The sequence below is a fragment of the Kogia breviceps genome, chromosome X (assembly GCF_026419965.1).
Source record: "Kogia breviceps isolate mKogBre1 chromosome X, mKogBre1 haplotype 1, whole genome shotgun sequence".
Classification (NCBI taxonomy): domain Eukaryota; kingdom Metazoa; phylum Chordata; class Mammalia; order Artiodactyla; family Physeteridae; genus Kogia; species Kogia breviceps.
In genome coordinates this window covers 901,212-921,765 of record NC_081330.1, presented here as the reverse complement: position 1 = coordinate 921,765, position 20,554 = coordinate 901,212, and the positions used below count along the sequence as shown (strand labels likewise).

Genomic DNA, 20,554 nt, shown 5'->3' with positions numbered 1-20,554 from the left:
CAGCTTTATTTCTTCTTTTCCTATTTGTGTTCCTTTTATTTCTTTTTCTTCTCTGGTTGCTGTGGCTAAAACTTCCAAAACTATGTTGAGTAATAGTGGTGAGAGTGGACATCCTTGTCTTGTTCCCGATCTTAGAGGAAATGCTTTCAGTTTTTCACCTTTGAGAACAATGCTGGCTGTGGGTTTGTCATATATGGCCTTTATTATGTTGAGGTAAGTTCCCTCTATGCTGACTTTCTGGAGAGTTTTTTTTTTTTTTATCATAAATGGGTGTTGCATTTTGTCGAGAGCTTAAAAAGCTGATTTGAAAATTTTATTTTCAAAGGTGTTCTCCAAACACTTCGTGATGTGGGTGTTTTTATAAGTTGTCGTAAAATACACATAGGATTTACCATGTTAACCATTTGTAAGTGTACGGTTCAGGGGCCTGAAGCCCTCTTAGGAAAGGCTCTGAGGATGGGGGGGGCTAGGTCAGGTGTTGGCTGCAACACACAGTACATTCTTTTGCCAGCCCTCTTTTCTCAGACAGGAGCTCAAAAGGGGGCTGGGCCGGCCCCGGGTCGTGACCTTAGGCTGCAAGAAGCCAGCCAGTGTTTGCCATGCCCGAGTGCCAGGGGTCGAATGGAATGTTCCCGCCGAGAGCTCTTGTGGTTCTCAACGGCACCCTCTTCCCCTTCCTCACCTGTGTCTTGAGGCCTTTGTCCCTGCTGGCCTCCCCACCCCCTTGCGGTGAGTGCCATTTTCCAAACCTTTGCATGGCTGGTTTCTCTTTTGTTGTTCAGCTTGAAGGTGAAACATCACCTCCTTCATCTGTAGTCTCCACCCTAAATCCATTGCCCTGTTTGAATTCCCCGTCTTTTCTGGTTTGTTTTCCATCTCCCTCCACTAGAGGGCAGAGTCCCCCGGAACAGTGTGCATATCGAGGGCGGGAGCTTGCCTTGAAGCCCCATCAGGATCCTTCTGTCCATATTTTCGCAGACACCCCCGCATCCCGATAAATGGTACTTGACAGAAATGTGTATTAATGTGCTAGAGATGATCGCGCCGTAAACCTCTTTTAGGGGGCAGGTGACTTAATTTGGGGGGGCCTCTTATAAGCATCGGTATTTTTTATAGATATTTTTCTGGAGCACGAATGGGTAGATCATGTTGGCAATGTACAGGCAGGAACACAGACCCCGGGGTCACCTGGACAAGTCACAGCTCTGCCCCTTATTTAATCTCCCTGAGCTGTAGTTTCCCCATTTGTAAAAAGGGCAGAATGCCATCTGGTTGAGGGAAATGTGAACAATGAAGGTATTAAGAAGTTGTTCAGGGCTTCCCTGGTGGCGCAGTGCTTAAGAATCCACCTGCCGATGCAGGGGACACGGGTTCGAGCCCTGGTCCGGGAGGATCCCACATGCTGAGGAGCAACTAAGCCCGTGCGCCACAACAACTGAGCCTGCGCTCTAGAGCCCGCGAGCCACAACTACTGAGCCCACGAGCCACAACTACTGAAGCCCGTGCGCCTAGAACCTGTGCTCCGCAACAAGAGAAGCCACCGCAATGAGAAGCCCGCGCACCGCAACGAAGGATAACCCCCGCGCACCGCAACTAGAGAAAGCCCGCGCGCAGCAACGAAGACCCAACGCAGCCAAAAAAACAAAACAAAACAACAACAAAAAAACCAAAGGTAGAAGGGAAAACCGTGAAAGCAATTCCAGTTCAGGCCATGACAAAAAACTGGATTTTCCTTTAGATTATAACTATTGTGAATATAAGTTTAAATTTTAAGGAAAGTCACCTGGCGGCTGCTAGGCCGCAGGAGCTGGGGGAATTGGGAAATGACTGCTAGTGGGTGCGGGGATGATAAGAAGATTCTGAAATTGGTTGTGGTGATGGTTGCAAAAATCTATGAATATACTAAAACCCGCTTGACTGTGCACTTTAGACGGCCGGATTGTACGGTGTGTGAGTTTATCTCAATAAAGCTGTTATAGAAAATGCTGTCCAAGAGCCCTGTGTAGCTTCCTATAAGCTCCTTTGAAAATGCACATGAAGATACAGCAACACATTTACACCTTTGCCAAAGCTCTGTTTGACAGATGACCATTGGACAGGTGGTGCCACGTGCACTAACCACAGGGCGGAAGAGAACAGGGGACTGTCTGCCTTGGTCTCATGACACAGGTGACCCTACTCTGTCCTTTCCCTAGAGGCTGATTTCTCTAGAGTCATTCAGAGGTGAACCCCCCCCAGAGGGGGGTGTGCATGTCGGGGGGGGGGGGCGGGCAGCAGCTCACGCTGCCACATCCCTGCTGGAGCAGAGGGCAGGGCAAGTGTGGTAGGTCCTAGCAAGCGTGGCAGTGGGGAGACCCAGGGATGGAACGTTCTGTGAATTCCGCTGGTTCCATTGGTTCTGGCGGCAAGGTGGGCACTGATTTCTCAGAACCACACGGATGAACGTCTGCTGCCGACAGACAGGTTGGAAGGCCAAGATCAAGGTACCAGCAGATTTGGTGTCTGGTGAGGGCCCACTTGTGCTCTGTGGACAGCCGTCTTCTCACTGTGTCCTCACACGGCACAAGGGGCGACGGAGCTCTTTGGGATCTCTTTTGTAAGGGTACTAGTCCCATTCATGAGGGCTCCACCCTCATGACCTAAATCATCTCCCAAAGGCCCCACTTTGCAGGTTAGGATTTCAACACATGAATTTTGAGGGGACACAAACATTCGGTCTATGGCATAATTCAACCCCTAATAGTACCATTAGATGCCAAGCAAAAGCAATCAATGCGGGCTTCCCTGGTGGCGCAGTGGTTGGGGGTCCGCCTGCCGATGCAGGGGACGCGGGTTCGTGCCCTGGTCTGGGAGGATCCCACATGCCGCGGAGCGGCTGGGCCCGTGAGCCATGGCCGCTGGGCCTGCGCGTCCAGAGCCTGTGCTCCGCAACAGGAGACGCCACGACAGTGAGAGGGCGGCGTACCACACACACAAAAAAGCAATCAATTCTTTTCTGGAGAATGCCATCCTAGGCTCCAAAGAATCCCCACAAAAAAACTTCTTACGGACAATGAGTAGTACACAGCTCAAAAACAACCAAGCTTAAAAGATTTTCCACAGCAAACAAAACTACCAACAAAACAAAAAAGCCACCTACTGAATGGAAGAAAATATTTGCAAATGATATGACCGATGATGGTTTTTTCAAAAAAATTTTATTGGACTATAGTTTATTAACAATGTTGTGTTAGTTTCAGGTGCACAGCAAAGTGAATCAGTTATACATAAACATATATTCACTCATTTTAGATTCTTTTCCCATATAGGTCACTACAGAGTATTGAGTAGAGTTCCCTGTGCTATACAGTAGGTCCTTACTAGTTATCTATTTTATTTTATTTTATTATTTTTTATTTATTTATTTATTTTTTTTTGCAGTATGCGGGCCTCTCACTGTTGTGGCCTCTCCCGTTGCGGAGCACAGGCTCCGGACGCGCAGGCCTAGCGGCCATGGCTCATGGGCTTAGTTGCTCCACGGCATGTGGGATCTTCCCGGACCAGGGCACGAACCCGTGTCTCCTGCATCGGCAGGCGGATTCTCAACCACTGCGCCACCAGGGAAGCCCTTATCTATTTTATATATAGTAGTGTGTATCTGTCAATCCCAATCTCCCAGTTTATCCCTCCACCCCCGCCCCCGCTTACCCCCCTGCTAACCATAAGTTTGTTTTCTACATCTGTGACCCTATTTCTGTTTTGTGTATTAGTTCATTTGTACCATTTTTAAAAGATTACACATATAAGTGATATCATATGATATTTATCTTTCTGTGTCTGACTTACGTCACTTAGTATGACAGTATCTACGTCCATCCATGTTGCTACAAACGGCATTATTTCATCCTTTTTCATGGCTGAGTAATATTCCATTGTATATATATACACCACATCTTCTCTATCCATTAACTGTTGATGGACGTTTGGGTTGCTTCCATGTCTTTGCTATTGTAAATAGAGCTGCTGTGAACATTGAGGTGCGTGTATCTGCTCAAATTAGAGATGGAAGGGACACCCCCCGGAGAAGGGTAAGACTTGGAATCGCTAGTGTTGGGGAGAGAGTGGGTGTGTTTTACCTGTTCGGAGGAGAGTTGCATCATGGGAGACAGGAGACTGATGTTGGCAATATTGTCTGAAATCCTACACGATGGACTAATACACGGAAAGCACTTGAAACAGCGTATGGAACATAGGAAGTGCCAGCTATTACTACGGAGTCCAGTAGCCAGAGCATGGACCCTGCTGGGTTCTGTGGCTTGGCCCCTCGCCATCTACTCCAACCTTCATCCAGCGAGCCCTGTTCTACAGCACAACCTGACAGGGAGCCCCTGAGGGAGGGATGTGTCCAGGCTCCCCGCCGGGTCCCCCAGGGCAGACAGGCAGGTGAGAGAGACAGACCGAGACGGTCAAACACTGACTCAGGGCCAGAACCCAGAGAGACCGGAAGGGAGGGAAGGCGAGCCAGGGACGCCCCCCACCCCAGGGAAGGGGCAGCCGCTCCCGGGGCCCCTCCCCCTCCACTCGGGAGGGAAGGCTGCCGGGCCTGGAGGCGCAGGGTGGGTTAGACTCTCCAGCCAGGGGGTGGGGATCAAGTGGCCCGGACTGAAGTCCCTGCCGCTCCTCGGGCTCTGGCCCTGCTCCAGTCTCCTCCTCCCGTTGCAGCAGTGGTCGCTGGCAGACTCCCCCCCCCCACCCCCAGGCAGTGCTGCCCCCAGCCCTGCCGTCACCCCGGCTGTACCTTTCCTGTTGACTTGACCCCCTTCCAGACACAGAAGTAGACCAGCACCCAGCAGGCCAGCAGACACAGGGTCACCTCCCAGTTGAGGGCCCCCGGAGCCTCCAGCCCCCCAGAGAGCCGCAAGACCTTGTTCCTGGGGGAGGGAAAGCCCATGAAGCTTGTGCCAGCGAAGGGCCAGGAGGCTGGGGGAGGCCCCGGGGTGGTGCCCGCCGCCTCCCCACCGCCGCAGCCCTTGAGTCCAGCCGGTCTCCCCCGTGCACCTGGCCGGCCCGGGCCAAGCCTGCAGCCTGGAGTCGCTGCGGTCTGTGTCCCCGGAGCCTCGGAGCCCCTGGCGGCCCGGCCCGGCCCGGCCCCACGCCGTCCCCAGCGGGCCCAGCGGCAGTCCCCCGCTTCCCTCCCCAGGCGGGCAGGCACCGCCCGCTCCGCATCCCTGGCCTCATCCTCCCAAGGCCGGACCCCGACACACGCACACACATGCAGACTTGAGCTACGTGTGGGAGGCCAGAGAGACAGGCTGGGCCCGGCCCAGAGGTGCCTGACTCACTCCCAGAACTCGATGACAGGGACCTGTGCTCAGCAGGCTGGTCACATGTGGAGGTGGCCAGGCTGGCATTGACACAGACTTTGAAGTGCACGGGGCTCGCCTGGGGTTTGCAGGCTTGGCAGGGAAACAGTTACGTGCCCAAAGGCCTTAGGAGTTGGGGGCGCAGGTCTGTTTGGACATGCGCACTGGGGAGCTCCAGCCACACTAAGGGGAGGAGCGTCACCTGGAGGCCTCGTGGCTAAGCCGCCTACGGGGGGTATCTGGGCCCGAGGTAGGCGGGTTAAAGGGACCAGACCACGTGGGTGTCCGTTGGCGCAGCCTCATTGGGGTTACACAGCTCTCTGAGGTGTGGAGCTTCGTAAGGGGGGCACCGGTTGGCTGGAGGGCCTGAGGCTCTGTCAGTGGGAACCAATCACGGGTCGGGAGGCATTCCGGGGGTCTGTTTGCGCAGGCGCTCCGGGAATCACGAGTTGCAGGGGGCGCTAGGGGGCTGAGTTTTGTGAGGGTGCGCCGTGCTCTTCCTCAGCTCGCAGGGGGAGTGGAAGCGGTTCTAGATGGAGTCTGAGGCAGATGGAGGAGGAGACGTGAGGGCGGCAGACGAAGGCGCAGGTGCCGTGGCCGATGTAGTGGAAGCGGCATGTGGTGGCCAGGACGACCCCGGTGCCCCGGTCAGTCCTGGCGACGCTGGCGAGCCCGGCGTCGCAGGAGAAGCAGGTGGCGCAGCCCATGACCTTGTGCAGATCCAGTGGTTACAGCACGCAGCCGGGCCACGTGGAGATGCGGCAGCCGGGGCCGGGGGTCCGGGTGAGGAAGAGCTAGAGTGGTATCCTTTCGCAGGGGCCCCCGTGGGCCGCGCGGCCGGGGGCTGGGCTGGAGGTGGGGTGGGGGGAGGGGCCGCCGGCGGTTGGGCGTGAAGCGCGGAGTGAGGGACTCTGGGCGGCGGGAGGGTACGGGCCAAGGGTGGTCTGGGCCCACGGGATGCTGGTGGGGACACCAGCCTGAGGGAACCCAGAGGGTAGTGGTGATGTCCAGGGTGGCCTCAGTGTATAGGGTGGGAGGGTGTGGACGGCCTAAGGGGTGGTCTGAGGGGGAGGCCGGGGGCTGGGGGGTGAAGGCGGGTCTCAGTGAGGACGAAGCCTGACGCACAGGCGGAATCAGTAGCGTGGGTGGTGCCTTAACCATATGTCCACCAGCATCCTTACCGTGCTTTTCCCATCGCGCATGGACGCGCAGGTCGCCCACCAGTTGCTGAGTGTATACTTTCCAGTCGCAGAGCCCATGCAGCAGGAGCTCAACGTGGAGGGCCGCGTCCTTGTCATGTCCGTTCTACAGGGAGCTGGGGAGGGTGGGGTGGCAGGTGGCTAGAGGCAGGCTTAGCCCCGGTGGAGCTGTGATGGAGGGTTAAGCCCAAAGAAGTGTGCTGCTCTGGGATTGTCGGTGTGGGGGGACAGGGAGGGAGGCGCCCCTCCTCAGGAACTTGAATTTGATTTTTCCCTTCCTTTTAGCCGATTGACCGCTGAAGACCTGGGCCACCTCCGCGCTTCCGTCACCTTCTGTCTGAGCCAGCTTTCCCAGGTGGTTCAGATCTTGCAGCGCCTTGTGCCCCCCTTTTATGTTCAGCGTCATCAGGCCACTGGGGGCTAACCCTAGCTTACGTGTCCTGTCCTTGGCGTCCTTCCCTAGGGCGTTGCTTTCTTCGGTGGTCGCCATTTTGTTGTTGTGGCTTCGATTTTTGCCTGTTTGGTGATTGAATGTTAACTGCAGAAAATAAAACCGAGCTGCTGTTCTGCGTCTGAGTTTAGTGTTAGCTTCTGCACCTCCTAATATTCTTGCAGCTGTCTTCAGGTTGGAGGGGAGGACTGGGATTCAGCTATTCAAGTAGTACACGTAATTGAAGACAGTGTTAAGAAGTAGAACAAAAAGAAAATTGTGTCCTGCCATTCAGTGTTAATTTTGGAATATTTTCTTAGTTGTATAGTTACATTTTTATGTTAACATATAACGCCAGGATACTAAGTAGGAATTTGTGGCTTACTGACCTTGTTTCAGATCTGCAAAGAAGAGTGCCGGGGCAGTTGGTGAAGTGTTTGGGGTGAGGTAATTAGCTCCCTCTAAAACAGCTTGTATTCTGCAACCCTGCTGAACTCACTAGTTGATTGTAATAGCTCTTTTTATAAATCCCATGGGCCTTTCTACATATACAATCATGTTGTCTGTAAATACAGGCACATTTACTTCTTCCTTTCCAATCGATGCATTTTAACTGATTTCTGTCATAATGGTTTGGATTTGCCTGCTTCTTTGCATGCCCGGTAATTTTAGATTGGATGTTAGGCACGAGAAGATTTCCCTTAGGTGCTGGATGTTTTTTCTATTCCTAAACTTATTCTTGAGCTTTGTTCTGGGATCCTATTAAGTTACTCGGAAACAGTTTGAACCTCTTGAGTCTTACTTTTTTAAGATTTGCTTTCTGGGACCAGAGCAGATCTCAGTGTAGGATTAATTTAATTAACTGAAATCTTCAGTGTTCGAGAAGGCTATAGTTAGAAACGAGGACTCTTATACACTATCAGAGTGGTGGTAAAATCTATTTGGACATTCGATTGGCATTTCCTATTAAATATTAAGATATGCATATCCTTTGACCCACCTTTGGGTATCTATCACAGAAAAACTCTTGTGTATGTGACCAAGGCAGAATGGACCACGGTGTTAATTACAGCATCGTTTGTCATTGTGAAAAACTGGTAGAAGGTACATCAACAGGGGAAGCGTTCAGTAAATCACGGTAAGTCCGTCCTGGTGGAGTAACATATGGCAGTCAGAGCAAAGTAGATAGCTGGGAAGTAATATGGAAAGAGATGAAAGCAAATCGCAGAATTCTGGGTACGGCCTGTTCCTGTTTTTCAATACGTTGTGACTATATGACCATGTGGGAAAAGGCAGAGCCACCCCTGCTGTCAATGTCATCGCTGGGCGTTAGGGAAGAAACCTTTCGCTATTTAGATTTTAGATTCCCATGTTGTTTGAATATTTTCATAAGGAATTATTAGTTTTGAAATGTTCTTCCTTTGGAAAATAATAGTCTGCTCCATTTTCCCCCTTTAAAACCACTTACTTACAAACTTTAATTCAGCAAAGGTCTGTGTGGAAGGATTAGGAAGAGGACACCCCCCTGAAGTGGATGTGGAACCCCAGAGTCAGGGGATGGAAGCTGACGGGAAGGCCAGTAGCAGGGCACATGCTCTATTACGAGAAGATTCTTTCCTAGTCTTGCTTTTTAAAAAAAAAAAACATTGGAAATGGATTTTGAATTTGATGAAAAGTCTGCACCGCTGTAGAGGAAATCTATGGGTTTTGTCACCCAGCATCCGTTTCCCTTCTCTTGGTACTGGTATCCTCATGTCACCCTAGAAAATCTCCCCTTTCCTTTTCTCTTGGCCATTATGGTTCTGATAGAGTTGACTTCACCTCTGCTTCCAGGGGTGGGCATGTAGCTCAGGCCGGGCCAATCGGAGCACTGCTTTCCTCCGGCCATGGTGATTCCATCCAACCAGTGACACTTTGGGGTTGCAGGGGAGGGAGGCTGGCAATGGACAGAGGGGAAGCTAGAGCAAGAAGAAAGATCTCAGAGAACCGAGTCCCGGATCCAGCCATGCCTGAAGACAGGAACTACCTCTGTACATTTCAGTTACACAGACCCAGAAATTCTCCCTTTGGCTTAAGCCAATGTGGACATTTTTTTTTCTTTTGTGGTACGCGGGCCTCTCACTGCTGTGGCCTCTCCCGTTGCGGAGCACAGGCTCCGGACGCGCAGGCTCGGCGGCCGTGGCTCACGGGCCCGGCCACTCCGCAGCCTGTGGGATCTTCTCGGACCGGGGCACGAACCCGTGTCCCCTGCATCGGCAGGTGGACTCTCAACCACTGTGCCACCAGGGAAGCCCCCAATGTGGATATTTTTGATTGTTTTTGTTCTATTCGGTTCCAAACCCTCCAATGGGCTGCCTCTCAGAGTTGAAAACAAAGCCTTACAGTGGCCTGAAAAGTCCTACGTGATCCAGTCTGTATCCTCTCTGGCTTCATCCCTTCCCCTTCCCCTTCCCCTTCCCCTTTCCCTTTCCCCTTGCCTATTTGAATCCAGCCATACAGGGTTCTTTGCCCTTTATAAAAAATGAGGCCCATTCATTCCTGCCTCAGGGCCTTTGCACTGGCCTTTTCTAGAACTCTTCATCCAGAGTTCACCTGGATTACTGAAATGTCACCCACTCAGCACGGCTTTCCTGGCCACCCTATTTGAAATTGCCACAACAACTGAGCCTGCGCTCTAGAGCCCATGAGCCCCAACTACTGAAGCCCGCATGCCTAGAGCCCGTATTCCGCAACAAGAGAAATCACTGCAATGAGAAGGCCGTGCACCGCAACAAAGAGTAGCCCTCGCTCGCCACAACTAGAGAAAGCCCATGTGCAGTAACAAAGACCCAACGCAGCCAAAAATAAATAATTAATTAAAAAAAGAATTTTTTGCGGTACGCGGGCCTCTCACTGCTGTGGCCTCTCCCGTTGCGGAGCACAGGCTCCGGACGCGCAGGTCCAGCGGCCACGGCTCACGGGACCAGCCGCTCCGCGGCACGTGGGATCCTCCCAGACCGGGGCACGAACCCATGTCCCCTGCATCGGCAGGTGGAATCTTAACCACTGTGCCACCAGGGAAGCCCCAAGAATATATATTTAAAATATCCTGTTGGTCATCAAGAAGATAACAGAAATTCCAATTTTTATGGAAATAGGCGAAGGATATGAATAGGCTAGTTACAGAAGAGGAAAGCCCCAAAGGTCGCAAGGACCTAGTAGGAGTGGAGACGGCTACGGCCATAGCAGAGAGCAGCGCGGCGCAACTGAACGCAGTGACGCCTGCTCATACCTAAAGCCCGGCAATTCTGCTCCTGGGAACTTGCCACTGGTCCCCTTGATGGGTATGTATGAGGATGTCCATCAGGTATTGTTCGCAGAGGCGGGACTCAGAGCCCCCAGACGTCCCACGGACCCTGCCCTTCTGCCCTTATTTCAGACCCTCAGGTGGCTCCGGTTAATTCATGAGTTTCCGCTTGTGATATGGGTGACAGCAGAAGCCAACATGCGACACCCTTGCTCAGTACATTCTCTGGGCTTTTCCCGCACATGTCCAACCAGTGTCCACGCCTACTCACTACCTACCCATGGGAGTCCGCTTCTGCACTGATGGTTTGTTGTTTTTTTTTTTCCCCAGTGATGACGATTAAAACCTATTTGCTAAACCTAAAACGAAAAAACTCTGAGAATGTCTGCTCACGGCTCCGCCTTCGCCACTCCCACAGGGCAACCTGGGACAGAGAGCTCACCGGGTCTTCCGTAAGTGCCTGTGCGGCTTTAATTCCCACTTGGCTTTCGCACAAGACCACGGCTCGGCCTCCCTAGTCCGGCTCCCTACTGCCCACTATTCAGAGAAGCTGGCCTGCTCTCCTTTCCTCGTGTTTATATGTTCGTCTGGCCTGAATTGTAATCACTTCTGTACCCTCTGCTTTCTCCTGAAGAAACGTACGTGGCGTTACAAATTGGACCACGCGAATCATTTCCTCTGCAAGGAGTTCACTGACACCACTCACGCCTGCCGCCTGTCCTTTTCCACCCCTTTCAAATAGGTCTAGTTTACCATCTGCAGCCTTCGACACATCTCCCTTGACATGTTTTTCAACCTAAATACCAGCTTTATTACTGATAAAAGTGATTGGGGGACTTCCCTGGTGGTGCAGTGGTTAAGACTCCATACTCCCAACGCAGTTCTATCCCTGGTCGGGAACTGGATCCCACATGCTACATCTAAGGAGTTCATATGCCACAACTAAGGAGTCTGCACGCCGCAACTAACTCCCACATGCCGTGGAGCAGCTAAGCCCGTGCGCCACAACTGCCGAGCCCGCGCACCACAATTACTGAAGCCCGTGCACCTACAGCCCGTGCTCTGCAACAAGAGAAGCCAGTGCAATGAGAAGCCCGCACAACGCAACGAAGAGTAGCCCCTGCTCGCCACAACTAGAGAAAGCCCATGGGCAGCAACAGAGACCCAACGCAGCCCAAAATAAAGAAATTAAATAAATTTTTAAAAATGAGGTCCTGGTCTCACAGTGATTAGTGTCCTTATAAGAGGACACCTGAGAGCGTACGCACCCTCTCTCTCTCTCTCTCCTGGTGTCTGTCTGTCTCTCTCATCTATCTGTCTCCCCATGTGCACTGAGGAAAGGCCACAAGAGGATATAGAAGGCGGTCGTCTACAAGGCATAGAGTCCACCAGAAGCCAAATTTGCTGGCACCTTGATCGTGGACTTCTAGCCTCCAAAACTGTCAGAAAGTAAATTTCTGTTGTTTCAGTCAGCCAGTGTGGATCGGGGAATCAGCATTTTGTTACAGAATCTTGAGCATACTTGGCTTTATCCAAGGGAAAAATAAACCCCCCATATCTTTATGGCAGGAGCTCGTTTTGCAGTCTGGGGCCAGGTGCTCACTGGTTAGGTTTCTGCCCTCCCACAACAACTGGGAGGAAGAGGTGCTATCTTGCTTGATGTTTACGTTGCAAAGAGATGTTTCTTAGGTCCCTGAAAAAGACATTTCTGGGTTGTAAAGCGGACAAGAGACTCTTTTAGCCTTTAAAAATATAGACATACTTTCAAGGAGACAGAGAAAGAACTTACAAGTTTTCTAAAGTAGATGATTTAAGAAAAGGAGGGGGCCCACCTGTCCCCTTATTTTCAACGGAGAGAATTAAACCTATTTTTTTAACATCTTTATTGGAGTGTAATTGCTTTACAATGGTGTGTTAGTTTCTGTTGTATAACAAAGTGAATCAGCTATATGTGTACATATATCCCCATATCCCTTCCCTCTTGCATCTCCCTCCCACTCTTTCACTTCCCCCTCCCCGTGTCTTCCAAGTCCATTTTCTACGTCTCCGTCTTTATTCCTGTCCTGCCCCTAGGTTCATCAAGCCTCTTTTTCGATTTTACTGTTTCTCTGCACGCCTGGTAATTTTAGATTGGATGCCAGCATTATGATTTTCCCCTGGGGGCTGGATATCTTTGTATTCCTAGACATATTTTTTGAGCTTTGCTCTGGGATGCTGTTAGATTACCGGGGACGCTTAGATCCTATTAATACTTGTTTGAAGATCTGCTGCGTGGGACCAGAGCAGCTTTCAGTGTAGGAGTCAATTTCTCCCCACACTACTGAAGGGAGAGCGCTCTGAGCTCTCTGCTCAAGGCCTCCTGAAATTATGAGCTTTGCGTTCCGACCGGCGGGGACAGCCCCCAGTCCCTGTCCTGCCTGAGCGCTGGGCAGAGTTACCTTCCATCCTTTCGGGTGGTCCTTTCCTTGGCCTCACATAGTTTCCTCGCACGCTTGTGGAGGTCAGTGCTCTGGCAGACTCCAGCGGGAGTGTTTCCAGTGGGAGGGTAAGTCTGATTCCTGTTACTCCTGGACACACAGGCTGCCACTGTAGAGCCCGGAGAGCTCTGGTGTTATGGGCTGGAGGGAGAGAGATGCTGGCGATGGTGATTGGTGGGAGGCATGACAATGGCGGCAATGAAGGTGGTGATGAAAACTCTGACCCGACAGCATATGCGGCAGCTGTAGTGACTACGTCGAGGATCTGTTTTTCTTTTCTTTTCCGTCCTTCCTTCCTGTCTCGTTCTTTCTGTTTCTCTTTTCCCCTCCCTTCCCTTCTTCTTTTCTTTCTTCCTTCCTTCTGACCTTTCTTCCTCCTTCTCCGTGTCCCTCTCCCTTCCCTTCCCCTCTTTCTTGCTCCTGCGTCCTTTTGTCTTTCTATCTTGATTCGTTTTTTATTTTTGTTTGTTTGTTTGTTTGGTTTTTTTTTTTTCGGTACGCGGGCCTCTCACCGCTGTGGCCCCTCCCGTTGCGGAGCACAGGCTCCGGACGCGCAGGCTCAGCGGCCACGGCTCACGGGCCCAGCCGCTCCGCGGCACGTGGGATCCTCCCGGACCGGGGCACGAACCCGCGTCCCCTGCATCGGCAGGCGGACTCTCAACCACTGCGCCACCAGGGAAGCCCCTTGATTCGTTTTTTAGAGGTTAATTACTAATGAATAGAATTCAGCTTTTATAACACTACCCACCCTGCTTCCTTCCTCATTCTTCCATTATAGTTCTGTTAGATTCTGTTCATTTCTGAGAGTTTGGATATTTAGTGAAAGTATAACATATGGATGTTCAGGGTGACATCACCAACAAATGGCAAGTGAGGAACTCCAGGGCTCCATTGCTCCACACATGCAACTAATCAGCTGGAAAACACTGTCAGAGTCAACGTTTAGAGAACTCTAGAATCTAGTAAAAAAAAATGCACCACTAGGGAAAAGGTTGATGAAGAAAGAAGTTGCTGCTTTGTGAGAGGAGAGTGCTATGGCATTTTAAATTGCCCACCTAACATCACCCAACACCCAAATCAGCGGCGGGCTGGAGACAGCTGCCAGCACACCTGGTGCAGGTTGCTAATGCCATCGCATTCACTGCTCCCTTCTGCCCTCAAGAGGAGGAATTTATACCGGGTCTGCACAACACGGATGGGCGTCTAGGCGGACAGCTTCAAATTCTGCCCACCACAGGGAAGGACTCGAGAAAGGGGATGTGTCTGTCAATTAAAATTGCTGCCTTTTATGCTCCTGCATCACGGAATTTTTTTACGGTGGGCACTTGTCAGTTTTCAAATTAAAAACCAATGAAGGGCTTCCCTGGTGGTGCAGTGGTTGAAAGTCCGCCTGCTGATGCGGGGGACGCGGGTTCGTGCCCCGGTCCGGGAGGATCCCACGTGCCGCGGAGCGGCTGGGCCCGTGAGCCGTGGCCGCTGAGCCTGCGCGTCCGGAGCCTGTGCTCAGCAACGGGAGAGGCCACAGCAGTGAGAGGCCCGCGTACCACACACAAAAAACCCCAAAACCAACAAACAAAAAAACCCCATGAAGATGGGCTTCCCTGGTGGCGCAGTGGTTGAAGCCCGCCTGCCAATGCAGGGGACGCGGGTTCGAGCCCCGGTCCGGGAGGATGCCACAGGCCGTGGAGCGGCTGGGCCTGTGAGCCAGGAAATAAATGAATTAATTTTTAAAAAAACCAAAAAAACCAAACCAATGAAGAGGCTTCCCTGGTGGCACAGTGGTTGAGAATCCACCTGCCAATGCAGGGGACACGGGTTTGAGCCCTGGTCCAGGAGGATCCCACGTGCCGTGGAGCAACTAAGCCCATGCGCCACAACTACTGATCCTAGAGCCGGAGAGCCACAAGTACTGAGCCCGCATTATACGACTACTGAAGCCCTTGCGCCTGGAGCCCGCGCTCCGCAACAAGAGAAGCCACCGCAACGAGAAGCCCGCGCACCCCAACGAAGAGTAGCCCCCGCTCGCCGCAACTAGAGAAAAACCCACGCACAGCAACGAAGACCCAACGCAGCCACAAATAAATAAATTAAAAAAAAAAAAACACCCCAGAAACGCAATGAAGGTAAGACTGCATATGTGTCTACACATCCATATCCGGAATCTTGGACAGTAAGGACTCATTGAGGAGTGTCAGGCACGGGATCAGGAAGGAACAAGTTCCAGGTGGTCTGTACCACGCAGCGGTGTTCCCTACTCCTGCCGGCTATATGGTGGTCATCGTCTCCAGCACGCTGGCCAATTTCCTGTCCGGGAGCCAGCGGATGCCCTTCCTGGGCTGCGCCCTGCAAATGCACCTCTTCAGCGCCCTGGGCAGAGCAGCGTGCTTCCTCGTGGCTGCGATGGCCTACGACCGCTTTGTGGCCATCTGCAAGCCGCTGCATTACACACTCGTCGTCGCCAGGCCCCTGTGTCTGCAGATGCTGGCTCTGGCGTGAGTCAGCGGATTCGCGCTCTCCTTCACCCTCACCACACCGACATCCCTCTTACCCTTCGGTCAGTCTCACGAGGTCCATCATTTCTTTTGTGACATCTCCGCTGCGCTGCTCCTGGCTCGGACACACGCGGGCCAGTGAGGTCGCAGTCTCCTGCGGGTTCATGATCGCTGCCACCCTCAGAATCCACTCGGCTGAGGGTGGGAGCAAGGCCTTCTCCGCCTGTGCTGGGCGCCCGCTGGGCTCCCTTCTGCACTACGGCTGCACAATATTCATCGACATTCGCCCCGCGTCGTGCTACGCCCCAGAACAGGACCAAATTGTGTCCTTCATCTACGCCGATGTCACTCCCACGCTCTACCCTATGATCTACAGTCTGAGGAACAGGGAAGTCAAGGGGGCCCGCAAGAGCCTCCTGGAGAGCCACAGGCAGACGAGGCTGGCGGTCCAGTGCAAGGGGAGGGGGAAGAGGGGGTCCACGAGCAAGAGCCCAGTGGGTCATGTCAGCGCAGCCCTCGCAGCTCCGCGCCCCCTCCCGAGGGCTGCGCTGCGGGGCTGCGGGCGCCTGGACCTTCCCGCCCCCTTTCCCGCCGTCACGGGTGGAACAAACCCTGACGCTTTCCGAGACGGAGCAGCTCTGGGGGGTCAGTGAACGTTTCGCTGCCCCTTCAGGGACGACGACACCCAGCATCTGGCTTCTGCGGCCAAAAGTGAGCTAGAGGTGCAAGGAGCTAGCTCCCAAGTCCCAGTGAGGTACAGGCAAGGGTGGCACGGCAGAGCCGGCCCCGGAGCTGTAAGCCACTCCGCCCTCCCCCTGCGCACCCCCCTCTCTGACGCATGCCCGACCCCCCGCTTCCAGCCTCCGGGCCAGCCGGCTCCTCCCCACCCCGCGATGGGCCGAAGGACTGCTCACTCCCGGAGGCCTTGCGGAGTGCCCGTGGGCTCACTCATCACCTAGGACTGATGTGCTCTGCTCCCTCCCTGACCGGCCTAGAGGCTCCTTGAAGGCACGAACTGTGATTAACGTGTCACCCCAGCACCAGGCACGTATCAGGTGCTCCGTAAGCGCTGACCGCACGCTGCTGCCCCGGGAGCTCTGGCTCAGGAACAGCTCCGGCCTCTGGTGGCGAATGGAACGAAAGCCTTCACTACTCTGCTGAGCCTCTGTGACTCAGGGACTCAGCCCAGCGTTACGGTCTCGAGAAAGTGTTTGCTGACCCCGCTTCCACCCCACGGGCGGGGCGAAGTGCCGTGGGTCCCTGCAGCACAGCACTTGGTGGCAAGTAAGCCCTGGCTGGATGAACGGGCACCTGGTGGGTACCAGGCACTGCACGTGGGACACACCAAGGCATGAGCCTCCAAGGAGCTCACAGATTAGGCCGGGGAGCGGAGCACCTCATTTAAAAGATGGAAATAAAACAAATTATTTTAAAACTACACAGCGGTTACGAGCTGTTCTTTCATAGGAAGGAGTGATTCACCCGCCACCAAGCCTAGGAACACGCACATGCTGTTTAAAAGGGTCAGGAAGGAAAGGGTCTGGGTCCTCGATGACCCTGCATTGCAAAACTCAACCACCACCAGGATCACCTCCCTCTGGCCTTCGTGCTGCCAACAATACACTTTCTCCTAGTTCAAACCCCCCACGCCTCCCTCACCGAACCCCAACCTTCCCTCCTCTCCCCAGTGCATGGCTCCCACCACCTCCCTCATCATTCCTAGACGATGACCCCATCTCCTGCCACAGAGGGGCCCTCAGGGACGCCACAGGGGCACCCCTCAACGGCGGTGGCAGATCTTGGAGGGCAGGAGCCATGTGGGTAATTTTTCCTCGTGTCCAGCCCTACTTGCTCTCTGGCCCGTGCCCTCAGACCTAGGAAAGGTCGGAGCCTGGAGGGGCAGGAGGGGGCGCCATTATGAGGTCCCTGCGGGGGAACCCAGATGGCGACTCCAGGTTGATCAAAGTGAAGGCGGGGTGATCACTGGCTTCAGTGTATGTGGAGAGAGAACTGACGTGCAAGTCAGAGAGACAGTGACCAAAACACCAGTAGCTGCTTGTTCCCGGCGACATCCCGTGGCAACCCTACGCGGGCCCTGTGCTTCAGGGCCACGTGATACCCTTACGAAAGGGGTGCAGGGGCACCCCTTTATTTGGACAAGCTTAGAGGGGTGCCTCTTCTTTGATCTCTTCAAGAAATATTATCTTCACTACTCTCACCCCTAAATCCTTCCTTATTTTCAAAATAAACTAGTGAAATGTTGACAAGTATTGAAGCTGGGTGAAAGGTAGGTGGATTTTTAAAAACACTATCCTCTCTCGTGTGGACATGTGACATGTCCATAATAAAGACGTTAGAAAAGTCAAGGTACTGACTGGTCTCCCACCCTCGCCATTTATCTCAACTCCTCTCTTCCCCGAAGGCGCAGCTCAGATGCCACAGTCGAGTTCGCACTTAGGGAGGGAACGTTGCTGACAGGAGAACAGCCTCGGGTTCCCATCCACCACGGCCTTGCTGTGTGCGCACAGCACCAAGCCACGTGTTCCTGTGCACGTGCGCACCCACACACGTGCACACCCACACACGTGCGCACACACAAGGCCCTGAGTGGGCAGGGGTGCAGAGACAGGGGGTTCCATCACTCCCAGGCAGTGGGGTGGGAGTCTGGTGGCACAGGGGGCCCCAGAGAGGAGGGAAACCCTCTCCTGGGTGCTGTGGGACAGGACGTGGGTCTGTGTGGTTGGGGGGAGATCCTAGGTGACATGACGATGACCTGCCCAGGGAGGAGGGGTTCCCAGAGAGCAGGGGCACAGCAATCTGTCCGGTAAGAGACGATGCCACCCTGGCCTACGGTGGCCTAGGGAGAGTGGTTGGGGATCTTTCGGGGGAGCGATCAGATGGAGGACAGAACAGAGAGCAGGAGGCTATGGAGAGGCCTGTCATCAGGACGGTAAAGGAAGAAGAGGGGAGACCGGGAAGCGGGGAGAGCAGAGTGAGGGCGTGGGGGCCGGTTGGTCCAGGCCCTACAGGACATCTGGGTTTAGGCGGCTGTACTGACTTGAAGCTCAGGAATTCAAGAAAGACGCCGAGTATCTGGCAAAGAGATCCTTGTTGATTTAACCATCAACTTCCTTGAATTTATATGCCCGGGCCCTGTCACCTCTTAGCTTTAGTCATTACAGATTATGCTTAATATGTTTTAAATATATTTCCTCTATTCCAAACAAGTCTTCTCTGATTCAGAACTGCACAGGCGTGACCGATAAGGCAGCCAGAAGTGCTTGGGCCAGGACGGGCGCCCCGGGGAAGAGGAGCTGTGATGTGCTGAGCATCTGCTGGCTACGTAGCCGCGCGCCCGTGCGTGGCTTTTGTGTCTACGGACACGTGCAAATACACACACATACTTGGAAGGGGTAGAAGAGCAAAGCATCTCCTCGTGTGATACAGATGAAGCGCTGCTAAAGCAAGCTCTCTCAGCTGTCCTCCGGAGGAATAACTTTCCAGGTAGAGTGGGCATTATGCGTGGAACTGAGAAAAGGTTGCTTTCTGGAAGCAGCTCAAAGTCACAGAGGCAGGCAGGGCTGCGCCGCAGTGGCCCTGTGGTGGTTAGCTGGGGCCCCAAGGCTCAGGCACCTCAGGGATATCATTACGGTCCTCCTAATTCCATCAAGAAAAGGTGCCAATTAGCAGCACTTTTCGAAGGAAAGATCGGCCTCCAATGAATTAAACAGGGTAAGTAAAACTTTGGCAAAGTAGTTCACTGGGGAACTAAATACAAGTTTTTGTAAACAACATCTCAGTAAGTTTCTGAATTTTTTTTGGCTTTCAAATGTAACCCACCCTCACTGTCAAAAATAGAGAAAATATAGGCAAGTTTGGAAAAGAAAAATCAATCATCTCACTACTAAAGATAAGCACGATGAAAATGCTGGTGTATTTCAGGATGCAACGAGCTCATTTGTGTTAGCTGTCGAGCACAGTGGCTGGAACATCGTAATCACCCAATCAATGTGACTGGTTATTATTATTCCATTGTTAGTAAGCTTAGCAAATGCTTCTCCCATGCAAGGATCAAAGTTCACCTAAATGTTCTTCTAGTATTTTCCTTTTGATTTTACTGTGTGTATAACACATAAATACCTCTTGTCACAAATAATTCATATAATATAGAAATATGTAGCATAAACGTGGATTTGTTGCTTCACAAAATCCCACCCACCCCAAGGCTTCACGGAAACGCTTAACAATGGCTCATTTACCTGCTTGTAGCTCATTCCAGTCAGTCATCGGTCACTTGCATCTCAGAACCGTCCCTCCAAAGGAGGAGAGCGTGGGCTTCCCTGGTGGCGCAGTGGTTGAGAATCCGCCTGCCGATGCAGGGGACACGGGTTCGTGCCCCGGTCCGGGAAGATCCCACATGCCGCGGAGCGGCTGGGCCCGTGAGCCGTGGCCGCTGAGCCTGCGTGTCCGGAGCCCGTGCTCCGCAACGGGAGAGGCCACAACAGTGAGAGGCCCGCCTACCGCAAAAAAAAAAAAAAAAAAAAAAAAAAAAAAAAAAAGTTGTCCAAAGGAGGAGAGCGTGAGGCATTTATCCAGAGACTCCTGGCTGCATCAGCACAGAACCGTGTCCAGGGCTGCGACCTCCTCTGTACCTCCAGGCCTGGCCTGCCCTGCCCCGTGCACCCGGCAGGCAGCGTGAAGGCACAGGGCTCAGCGGCTCTGCGTGACCTGAGGCGGGAAAGTGTCTATGGAAATACAAAGGAGCTCGTTAGCAGGTCAAAGCTGGGGTCTTGTTTGTCACCCTGCCGGGCCTGGATTTTTCCCTTGGCTGGCATCTCAGTGTGACCCACTTATGCCAAGCCTGGGGGTCCTCCTTGACAACACTCTTCGTCCTCCGCATCCAGTCCTTCCTGAAACGGGCCACTCTGACCTGCTAACAGCTCTTTCCCGTTTTCTCTCGAATCCCTTCACCCACCTTCCCGCTCGGCGTGCTCCTCGGCAGCACACCGCTCTCCTTGCTCCCCAAGTATGTCAGCTCCGTGGGGAAAAGGCTTCCTGCCCTGTTCCGTTCCAGGTTCCCAGAACAGTGCCGGGTGCAGAGACCCTCGGGGCGAACACTTGCCCAAGGAAGCTACTAGCTGCTCGAGGCGGGGAGGCCTCCACCCGCAGCCCCGGCACCTGACAAACAGAGGGGGGGCCAGGAGCCAGCTTTGGAAAATGACATGTTTTTATTGCTACGTTTGCAGTGGCTTTTTGAGCACAGTAAGGGTGCCCCCGCTGGACGGCCGCCCTCACCCGCGCCCCCCACCCACCCCTCCAGCCCACGTC

At 53.2% G+C, this 20,554-nt stretch overlaps 2 protein-coding genes across 2 annotated transcripts in view; both read left to right on the top strand.

Annotated features, from left to right (window-relative positions):
• The window catches only part of IKBKG (inhibitor of nuclear factor kappa B kinase regulatory subunit gamma), a 31,117-nt gene extending 29,129 nt beyond the window's left edge, over positions 1 to 1,988 (top strand). The window contains exon 10 of the mRNA XM_067023880.1: positions 1,362 to 1,988. Coding sequence (XP_066879981.1) covers positions 1,362 to 1,417 — 56 coding nt within the window. The 3' untranslated portion in view covers positions 1,418 to 1,988. The remainder of the gene's footprint in view (positions 1 to 1,361) is intronic.
• Positions 1,989 to 15,002: 13,014 nt separating this feature from the next.
• LOC131748833 (olfactory receptor 10W1-like) lies at positions 15,003 to 15,879 on the top strand. Its single transcript, XM_059051185.1, is given in 2 exon segments — positions 15,003 to 15,346; positions 15,348 to 15,879. Coding segments are annotated over 2 exon segments (876 nt in total).
• The last annotated feature ends 4,675 nt before the right edge of the window (positions 15,880 to 20,554 follow it).